At 44.3% G+C, this 10725-nt stretch overlaps 1 protein-coding gene across 4 annotated transcripts; it reads left to right on the top strand.

Moving 5' to 3' along the window:
* The first annotated feature begins 1160 nt into the window (after nucleotides 1-1160).
* Nucleotides 1161-10294, top strand: TBXT (T-box transcription factor T). Of its 4 annotated transcripts, none has more exons than XM_065057597.1 (8): nucleotides 1161-1502; nucleotides 1674-1938; nucleotides 2527-2661; nucleotides 3371-3432; nucleotides 3522-3583; nucleotides 4523-4696; nucleotides 6224-6353; nucleotides 8207-10294. In XM_065057597.1, the coding sequence occupies exons 1-8, from the start codon at nucleotides 1297-1299 to the stop codon at nucleotides 8472-8474; spliced, it is 1302 nt and encodes a 433-aa protein (XP_064913669.1). In that variant the 5' UTR covers nucleotides 1161-1296; the 3' UTR covers nucleotides 8475-10294. The 4 variants fall into 4 exon arrangements, with proteins under 4 accessions (XP_064913669.1, XP_064913668.1, XP_064913667.1 ...); XM_065057596.1 differs by having other exon boundaries at nucleotides 6221-6353; XM_065057595.1 differs by having other exon boundaries at nucleotides 4520-4696.
* The last annotated feature ends 431 nt before the right edge of the window (nucleotides 10295-10725 follow it).

Below are 10725 nucleotides of genomic sequence, written 5' to 3'. Positions count from 1 at the left end.
TGCTCATTGTCACCTCTCTCCCCCTCGCCCTCTATCCAGGGATTCTCACGGAAAGGTAATAAACTGTTTCCCTCACACCACAGACCGCCGCAGTCCCCGAGAATGTGAACTATTAAAACACTGGCGGGCGGGAGGGCTTCAAAACAGCTCTCCTCTTCCTCGCCCCATCTCTTGCTTTTGTGCCAAACAACTTTAAAAGAAGTTCAGCCCGTTGCAAAGTTTCACCCATGAGGGTCAGCCTTCGCTCTTGCCCGCAGAAACTCGCTGGAGTTTCTCCTTGTTGCACAAAACGAAGCCTTTAGCTACCGATCTGGTTTTTAGAAGTATCTTTTTATTTAGGTGGGTTGGCTCGTAAGCATCGATCTGATTTTTAGATGTATTTTTTCATTTAGGTAGAATGGTTCGAAACCATCATGGTGGAGCACGTCTGTAGCGGTGATGAGAGGCAAACTCTGCCCCTTTTCTCACGGGTGGGTTCTTGTGATCCCTAAAAGACGGGGAGATTGTGGCGGGGGCTACCCCTACTGTGCCACAAGCTTTCTGCTCAGCTGCTCTACAGGGTTGTTTAGGCTTTTTGGTTACGTTTTCCAGCAAGGGTTTGTTGTTGCTAACTGCAACCTTCGCTTCAGCAGAAGCGCCACTACTTGTGCCAAGGGAGCGTGGGAAGCGGCGGGGCGGGCGCGGGGGGCTGCAGTGGGGCTGCAGGCAGGCTGAGGAGCTCAGAACTTCCCATTTTTTTCCCCTTTATACAAATCCGCGGGAGGCGGGGGTGTCTCCCGTCCAGGACAGGCTGCCTAAAAGCAGACCTGGGGGCTCGCTGTGGCGGGCGTCGGTGGCCCCGTTAATGACTGCAGCAGGGAGGCGGGAGGGTGCCGCACGCAGGTTATGAGGCTGTTGCCGAGATGGGCCATTTCCTCCGCGGCTGCCGGAGCCCCGGCCCCGGCGGCTTTGATAGAGGTGCAAACATTTGGGGGCAGATTTACATAAAATAGCCGCGTTTAATCCCGCGGGCTGCAATTAACATCACAGGCTTCCCCGGGCACCGTTGTGATATGGCCGCGGGCAGCCAATCGGAAAGGCCGGTCGGAGAGATCAAAGAGGCCGTCCGCCAATCAGCGAGGCCCCCCCGCCGGCATTGTGATGTCACCGGGGGGGGGTGTTTATGACGGGGTATAACAGCGGCCCCTTCCCCGCTTCTGCTTGCTGGGGCCGCGGAGGTCAAGTGGAGTCAGCTCCGGCCCCGCCGCTCGGGGCTCTGCCAGGGCGGCTGCCCCGCTGGGCGGGTGCGGGGCCAGGATGAGCTCCCCCGGGGCGGAGGGCGCGGGCAAGCCCCTGCAGTACCGCGTGGATCACCTGCTGAGCGCTGTGGAGAGCGAGCTGCAGGCGGGCAGCGAGAAGGGAGACCCCACGGAGCGGGAGCTGCGGGTCACGCTGGAGGACAGCGACCTGTGGCTGCGCTTCAAGGAGCTCACCAACGAGATGATCGTCACCAAAAACGGCAGGTAGGGGTGACGCGGGCCTCGCGCCCTCCCGCCGCCTTCGCCCCCGGCCCACGCACATCCCCCGCGGGGGCGGGGGGCCCGGGGGTCCCGGCGGCGGCGGTCGCCCCGCTGAGCCCGGGGGGGCCGGGGGCTGCCCCCCGCCGTGCCTCGCGCCTCCGTGTCGCCCCGCAGGAGGATGTTCCCGGTGCTGAAGGTGAGCGTGTCGGGGCTGGACCCCAACGCCATGTACTCCTTCCTGCTGGACTTCGTAGCGGCCGACGGGCACCGCTGGAAGTACGTGAACGGGGAGTGGGTGCTGGGCGGGAAGCCGGAGCCGCAGGCGCCCAGCTGCGTCTACATCCACCCCGACTCGCCCAACTTCGGCGCGCACTGGATGAAGGCGCCCGTCTCCTTCAGCAAAGTCAAACTCACCAACAAGCTCAACGGCGGCGGGCAGGTAAGCACCAGGACCGGCACCGGCTCCGGGCCGCCCTCACCCACTCAGAGGGACAGAGCTGGACCGATCCGGCCTGTGGGGTGGCGGGGGTCCGGCCGGGCCACCGCTTACGCCCTCCTTCATGTTCCTTTTTATATCGCTGCTATCAGAAGTGCTGGGGTGGGTTGCACTTTTTCTTCCCCCCCCCCCCGCCCTCCCACTGCCCTGAACTGTGCTCTTCCAGCACAAGTGGTCTTTCGGCACAGGATGGGTGCCCTGGTGTTTCGACTTTATTTTTTTTTAAATGTCTGTCTGGTCTGAATAGTGCAAGCGGTGTTGTTGGTGCATCTTTCTGGCTACTTATTGCCACCTGTTTGCCACTATGCAAGCTATCCTGTTAAGTAACAGGGATGTGGATAACTAGGCAAGAAGTTGGGGTGTCTGATTACAGTGTTCCTTTTCTTACAGCTTCACTTTTAAGGTTTATCTGTACCTGTGGCCTCTTCTCTGTTGGAAAGATGGATTGTTAGATCCTTTAAAACCTCAGTGTTTTCTGTGCCTGTCAGCATCTGCCCTTGTTCTGTCACTGCTCTGTCTGTTTGCTCACAGATCATGTTGAACTCTCTGCACAAGTATGAGCCAAGGATTCATATAGTGCGAGTGGGTGGCCCACAGCGGATGATCACCAGCCATTCCTTCCCAGAGACCCAGTTTATAGCTGTGACGGCCTACCAGAATGAGGAGGTATGCACAGCGGGGAAGAAAGGATGCAAGTACCAGGAGGTTTCAAGTGGCAAAGTGCATGTTGCAGAGCAGAATAATGGATCTCTTTTCACATTTTTCAGTTCTTCCTATGCTCTGTTTGAAGCTAAATGTAAAAAATTAATGTGTGCAAAAGGCCTATGCACATATAATAACACAATCTGATCACTGTTTGTCTCAATATGTATTGCAAATTTTGCAAGGGAGTAATTCTTAAAAGATTCAGTGGTGCAAACAAGTATGGTAAGAAATACAGTTGTCATTTTCAGTTAAATAGTGAAATAACTGGATGTGCCATTTTCAAAACTGGTCTTTCTCTGATAGCCAAAATGAATATTGATGTTTAATGAATCCGTAAATTACCAATCTTTGAGATGTTTTTGATACCTATTCTGCTCTGGCTTGAATGTGAAGCATTTACTCTTTACTGTACTAACATTCTTAGCTGTTTCCCAAGCAATCCAGTCTCTTAGAATTTGGCAGATGGGCTGATTCCTAGCACTCTGCTAAGGCTTCAGAATTTACAGGATGTTTAATTGATTTTTGTAAATTGGTTTCACAGGACTAATCTTATTTCTTCGAAAATCTGCCGTTTCGCTAACTTCAATGGATAGTCCTAATTTGAATCCTAATATTTGTGTGATAATGAATGTTGATACTTGCAAATAAAGATATTTGTTGTTGTTTTTAGATCACAGCTTTAAAAATCAAATACAATCCATTTGCAAAGGCCTTTCTTGATGCAAAAGAAAGGTGAGAGCTCTTAACTCTGTTCTAAAGTGTGTTTTTCAGAGATTTGTAAAAGTATATTCTTAACTAATACAGCATGGTTTCTTTTATAGAAGTGATCACAAAGACATGATGGAGGAAGTGGGAGATAACCAGCAGTCTGGATATTCGCAGTGTACGTTTCCTTTCATTCTGTGTTATGAACTTAACTTTGATTTCATCCATCTCATCTGTTATGTTAAGCAAAACTTTGAGAGTGGTGTTTGCTGGCTGGGTTGTGTAGTTCATAGGGAGAATAATATTACTGATCTTTACGATGGTGGTTCATGCAGGTTTATGTTTGTATAAACATTATGATCTATGTGTGTTTGATTAAGACATCTGTATTACATTCAAAATTATTTGACAGAACCTTGCAGTTACCTTCATGTCCAAAAAGACAGCTGCTTTTGTATACAAGGACAGCAATATGCATATGGATATGGAGACAAAAGTTTACTTCAAAATACTGCAGAAAGTTATTGAAATGGTACTTGTGTTTTAAGTACTTTAAGAAAATTAGGGATATTTGCTTAAAAAGTTGTTTTAGATGAATAAAAAGTATTAGTGTTTTAATGATTTCTGTTTTAACAGATTATTGCCAAAAAATGTTTGCAGCCTATTAAGAGAGAAAGCTGAGTTGCAGTAGGAATTATTTTGTTTTAGTGAAAATACTTCTTCTTAGCAGTCTGAGAAATCTCAGAATTTAGCTGTAGGTTGAGACCACCAAAGAGCAATTTAAAACTGAAGGTAACACTAATGATTACTGAGCACACACTACCTGTGCAAGGAAGGGTTTAACCATTTCAGTGTTTCCTTACTGTGATTGTAATTAATTGGTAAGTTTAAAAATGTTAGCTTGACATAGAGCTTCTTCTGAGCTGTTTTCTTATTTTCATTTTATTCATTCAAGAAAGTTGTATATATCTTGACTTTTCAGCCATGCTGAAACTCTTGCTTCCTTTCCCGAGCGTTGATTTCCTCACTTATCAACTATTTATCTCGGTTTGTGATTCTTTCCCTGCCTGGCTACATTTTGTACCCATCTTACACACCTTTTGCTTTTTCACAGTAGGTAGTTGGCTTATTCCTGGGACTGGGACTCTGTGCCCACCTGCCAATCCTCACCCTCAGTTCGGAGCCCCTCTGTCACTCTCCCCTGCTCACAGCTGTGAAAGGTACTCATCGCTGAGGAACCACCGTCCTGCCCCATACCCCAGCCCCTACACCCACAGAAACAACTCACCAAGTAAGTCTGATTCTGTAAAAAGCTCTGTAAAAAGAAGGGGAATGAGCCGAGGGATGTGAGTCTTGAGTGGCGTGTGTCTTGAGTGATGCCACAGAAACTGTGGTTGCTATCTAGCTCAGTTGGCGCAGAGGGCATGGAGCCAGCTTTGCAAAGAAATAGGGATGATGAGTATGTGTCCTGAGTCTCTTTATGATGGAAAAAGTGAGGGTGTGTAGAACTGTCTCCTTCTAATTGATTATATTACATTGTGTGGGTTTTGTCTTGAGCTCTTGAATTCTTGTAACCAAATGAGGTTAAAATTATTTTGACTCTTTTTAAAGTTAGGTTTTAAAGTGAGGATATTAATTATTAGTTATAGGTAATACAATGAAATGAATTATATGTCCAGTTCTATTAATAGTGTCGCTTGTTATTAATACATAATAAATGAGGGCCTTGTTCTCACAGTTATACTTGCCTGTTGCTGTACTTAACACCAGTGCATTAAGGTTGTTCTCAATGAATGTGTCAGAATTGGTGCTCAGAAATAGCCAAGTTAAGGGAGTGGAGAGAAATGCATTTTTAACAGCAATTTTTTTTAAAAAAAACATTATTAACTCTCTTTCGCTCTCTCTCTTGTTAAAAATTTTTGCTCTTCAGCCTGTATAGATATTGAAGGTTCCCATTTAAAAAAATATTTAATAGCTTGAATTGTGAAGTAATACACAGGCTTCCAGAGGCAGCCTGGTCAATCTTGTATGGAGCTTTGCAGTTCATTTTAAAGCAGAAAACTAGCTTTATGTGGACTTTACTTGTGTCTTGGAAATCTTATGCAAGTTTTATGACTTAAAACAGAATAAAAGAACAGAGCACCTCTGATGTTCCTCCTTGTTCCCCAGTCCTTAACAAGGAACATCTTCTTCTTCCTTTAGCTATCTTCTGGTAACTTCTTTCTGGTTATGGATGCCTGCATGGAATTCCATTTACAGCTTCCCAGTGCCTCTGCCATGTTGACCAGCCAGTTTTGGTAGTAGTTTAAGCCGCAGTCCAATCACTCCTCATGGTGCCTAAGGCAGATTTCAGAGCTTGTAATGGCATGCTCAGCTCAAAACTGGGATGTGTGGTTGAGTGATAAGCTTATCATCTGGGGCTGTCAGACTATTATTGCTAATGTAGAAGTTGGAGATAAAGAAGGTACTGGAGGAGTGACTGGGATAGTGTACGTAAGGAGCATATCTCTTCCCACTGACTGAATGAAGAAGCATGGGCTGAATAAGCAGGTGGTTTGAGGACAGCTTTCTGGCTACAGATGCTTCATAGAAATAAGACTTTGGAATTGTAAGTTGAACAAAACAACACATCAGCCAGTGAAGTTTTAAAATTGACACAACTGGTAGCTGACTTCACTTTCCTGTGTGTGTCAAGTTTGTTTTTTTTTACAAGGCAGTAATGGGGAGGGTCATTTAAAGCTGTACATTGCATTTGAATACAAGATTGTAATTTGGTCTGATTCTAGCATTTTTAAGTGCCTGCTTGTTTTCTCAGCAGCCTATACGGATAACTCCTCTGCCTGCCTTTCCATGCTGCAGTCCCATGACAACTGGTCTTCTCTAGGAGTTCCCACACACACGACGATGCTGCCCATGAGTCACAGCACTGGCACAGCTACCAGCTCCAGGTAGGAGTCCATCCCTCGGCAGCCCTCAAACTGGAACATTGATGCTTTCTCGGAGGAGAAGGCTGAAAAAGGCGGCAAAGAGTTAACCAGCAAATTAGAAATCCTTACGGCCATGTGTGACTCAATGGCCATCTGGGATGGGGTGGTGTCACTGAGAAGCACTATTTACAAGAAAAATATTGAAGAAGCAGATAAAGACTATATTTTTGTGGTTTGGGTTTGGCAATGTAGATGCCTGTGACAGCAATATTTGATATATGAAGGACTGCAAATCACTTAGACAAACATCCATCGAATTTGAAGATGCACTTTTAAGCTTCATCTCTGTTTTGCTTAAAAGCAAAATGGTGTTTAAAAAGTTTAGTTTTGATCTGTTGCATTTTAGCCAGTCACTGCTTTCTCATCCGTCTCCACAAACCCTTGTTCTGCTACAAATGAATGGGCAGTGAACCATAATGTGGAGAAAGCAGCAAGTGGTTGGAGCAGTAATTCTTTACTTGAGCATTGCCACAGAAGCCACCATAGCTTGGGATTATGTACTCTGTGAAAACCTTTCCCATTTCGTGATCATATAAAAGTATCTTGTCTTGTACCTTTTTTATCTCAAAGTTTTGGATCCTTTAGCAGAGATTTAGTTTACAGTCAGTCCCTTGGAGCTAAACCTGCAAATTTGAAGAAATACAAATAAAGTGGTAAAATCTTTGCTATTAAGAACAGGGGGATGAGATTTGGACATCTTTCTTGGCAATTCAGATCTACCACTCTGTTTGTGGAAAGCATTTTTATTTGAACCATGCACATAGACACGTAGCTATTAATCAGAGTATGTACTGTTACCCAGGATAAAATAGCCGTATTACTGAACGTAAGTTTAGTCCTGAACATATGTTTATAAAATAAAAAGGTCCTCCTGGCACTTCTTTCCATGTCTGGCCCCCAGGATACATACTTGGAAAGTTGCAAAGTCCACTGAGTTTCAGTTGCTGCACTAACAGTTGTCCAGTACATACTACCAGTAGAACTGGAACTGTGGGACCTGAAGGAAGGCTTTTCTGCCATCCCTTTTGTCTAAGTCCTTGTTTGTAAAGTAGGGGGAATATTATTTTTTTTGTTAAATTGCTTGGGATCAGTAGGTAGAAAGTGCTATGTAGTATTACACAGCAGGACTGAAATTATAGTGTTTCTCTTGAATAGGCTTGTTTATTTTAATTCATGTGTGTGTTTATACACATGTGTATACATACAGACATACCCAGAAGATTGTGTGGAGGCTCTAGTGTCCTGAGAAGGGTTTTTTTCCTTTTAAGCAGCCCTTTCTGTAGTATTTGTGGAATCTACTACCATCAATCTAGCTTAACATGAGATGATGAACAAAGTCCTAGGAGGGCTGAATTGCTGTCTGGAGGCATCTATCCATCTCTGACTACAGAGGCACTCAATGGGAATTAGGGCTTTTACAGACTCATGGCAATGGATTCAAACTTGTCTGGGTCCATCAGCTGCTGTGTCCAGCCACCTCCATCACGTGGCTTTCCCCTGAGAAAAAAGGGTATGGCATGGCTCAGGAATCAGCTCTCAAACCTCTGCATTTTTCAGACCAGCCTGTTCATTCCTCAGTTTGGCTTAAAATTTGCTAGCATACCCAGTGCTGGAACCTGCTGTTGGGAAAACAGGGTGAACAAGACTCCTGCCTGGGCATCCTTCGTACCCTGCAATGGCTGAAAGATTCCTAAGGAAATTCACTGTCTCCAGCAAATGAACCCAGCTTTGGAGGTGTGTTGTGACCTGAGCACCTGCCAGCAGGGACCAAAGTCATTAATAACCTATTTTATTTATCCTCTTCCCCCTTTCAGTCAGTATCCCAACTTATGGTCTGTGAGTAACAACACCATCACACCGGTGTCTCAGTCGAGTGGGATATCCAACGGCCTCAGCTCCCAGTTTTTACGTGGCTCTCCAGCACACTACACTGCCCTTCCACACCCGGTCCCTGCTGCCTCCTCTGCCTCCCCCCTGTACGATGGGGGGGCACCCACGGACCTTCCCGACAGCCAGTACGATGCCTCTGCACACGCCAGGCTCGCATCCACGTGGACGCCTGTCACCCCCCCTTCCATGTAAACCCAGACCTTTCCCTGTAAGACAGACTTTGTAGCTACTGAGTTACTTTAAGTGATTAATCCTCAAGGAAGAGAAAAAAGGACACATGAAGTAAATTACAGACAAAGCACCTGCACTGCTTTGTAGAGCATCTACATTATACCTCTTACAGTGAACAGTGCATCACTGACTTCATGTAGAGTTTACAAACCCGGTGAGTGTGCAATTCTGAGAGCAGATTCACTGCTTTTAAGTTTTTTGTTTGTTTGTTTTTTGTTTTGTGTTTTTTTTTTTTTTAATTATTAATTTTGGTAGACCTAAGCTTTAAAACTTTGACTTAGATTCAAAATTTCTCAGTGTTCACAGACCTGAAGTCTGGCGTTGTTCTTATCTGGACAACTTTCTTGAGTGAGTTACTCCTAGTTTTTCAGTTTTTGTTTTTGTTTTTTTTTATGGCAAACTTAGCTGTAGTCATGAAAAATTTTATTAACCATCTAGTTAGAAGCGTTCTGAAATATGCACAAATGTAGCTGAGCAGTGAAGTTTTTGGAAAATCATGTGCACTAACACGTATTTGCCTCACAAATACGTTGTGTTCTTAATGTATGCTTATATCCTTGCTGCTGAATTAATGTTGAGACAATCTGCAAGAACTAATAAATGCGGTATTAATGTTTGGTCTATTTCGTTTTACCCCAAAGACTCCTTTAGAGGTAAGTTTTGCTGTTTGATCGTATAGATTTCAATAGCTGTCAGCTTGGGTAAGCAATGCACTTCAAACAGCCAGTGTCTTAATAAGGAGCCTTATCCAAAACCTTTTGGAGCCATTGGAAAAACATCACTGTTTTTTTTAATGGTCTCTGGCTCAGGCCTTAAGGGAGGGAATTCAAAACCTGGAGAATCATCCTAATTTATTTTATTTCGATATTGTACTCTGTTGATCTATATTTATTATTTGGTAAATTACAACTTTATTTTCTACATGTTAAGATATGTAAATAATCCCTCAACCTATGGTGTACTCTTTTAAGACAATCATATATGGGATACGTCACCCAATGGCACATTGAAGAGCATTGGATGTAAGTATTTAAGTTATTGTAAGAGTGAAAGCTCTATTTACCATAAATTTGGGGGAAAAGTGCAGATATACTAAGCTTTAAAATACACTGTCTGCTTGACTTGCTGGAAAGATCAGGTCCTGATAAAATGCTTCCTTCAGGACTGATATTAAGTAATATGATCTACATTTCTGATGCAGGCTAAGCCAAAACATTATTCTTGCACGTCTCTTTTCTCACTGACTCACTTTCCTCGGGATATGTACTTGCCAATTGTTTTGCATAAGCCATAATAAAGAACTTTTATATTGAAGTGCCTAATATAGCAAAGCAAAATTCTGTATCAGGGAATTCCTTATACATCTCATCAATGTGTGCTCATGTGCTACAGTGGCAGCTTTAGGATGAAAAGCAAATATTTGCCACCATTTTGGTTTCTTTGGCACCCTACGGGCACATCTCTGCACCTGGAAAGACTTTGGCAGGGCTTTCTCCCTGCAGAAGGATTTGTGTGCAACTGCAGGCTGTGGTTTCTCAGAGATTCTCCAGCAGGAGACAGCACCAGAAGCAGATGGCTGCATGACCGTGTTCTCTGTCAATATGTAAATATTGATCTAAGCGCTCCTATTTTATTGTGAAAGTAAAATGTGTAAATGATGTAAGTGCATTATTATTTAGACTATTTTGTAGAAGTTAGCAACATATTTCATTCTGAGTTTTTTTAACTTGTATTTAGGATTTATAATTTAAATTGGAAAAAAATAAAGATTCTTAAGTAAACTTAATGGCTTTATTTCCAGTTTGTAGGGGGTGGTGGGAAAGACATGCTGAACCTACAGTCTGTTGACCTTATGTGGCGCAGTTTCACAAGTGGCTTCTGCTGTACAGCAGCTTCCAGCTGTGGGTGAAGGGTCAGAGAGTTCTTCGTAACCAAATTAATGATTATTAGTCATAGAGAACCTAAAAGGATCTGTTGAGATGCTGCATACGTTCTTTTCATCTGCTTCTCTTTTTTCTTTTTTTTCCTTCTCATTTTGGTAAATTCCTGACTGACTGGTGGTCAGGGCTGGTAACTGCAACTGGTGTCACTTCTGAGAAATGACATGGTCAGTGGCAGAGCCCAGAGAGGCGGTAGACACCACATCCGTGGAAACATTCAAGGCCAGGCTGGATAAGGCTCTGAACAACCTGATCTAGTTGAAGATGTCCCA

The sequence above is a fragment of the Columba livia genome, chromosome 3, assembly GCF_036013475.1.
Source record: "Columba livia isolate bColLiv1 breed racing homer chromosome 3, bColLiv1.pat.W.v2, whole genome shotgun sequence".
In the NCBI taxonomy this organism is placed as follows: Eukaryota; Metazoa; Chordata; class Aves; order Columbiformes; family Columbidae; genus Columba; species Columba livia.
The sequence above is the reverse complement of the archived record's forward strand: the minus strand, read 5'-3'. Positions and strand labels throughout refer to the sequence as shown.

Bases quoted from the DNA above. Each gene is read 5' to 3' on its own strand.
- TBXT (XM_065057594.1), top strand. From the start codon at position 1,297: ATGAGCTCCCCCGGGGCGGAGGGCGCGGGCAAGCCCCTGCAGTACCGC. The intron at 3,433-3,521 runs GTGAGAGCTCTT...TTTCTTTTATAG, and splicing joins TTTCTTGATGCAAAAGAAAG to AAGTGATCACAAAGACATGA. The intron at 4,697-6,220 runs GTAAGTCTGATT...TTGTTTTCTCAG, and splicing joins CCACAGAAACAACTCACCAA to CAGCCTATACGGATAACTCC.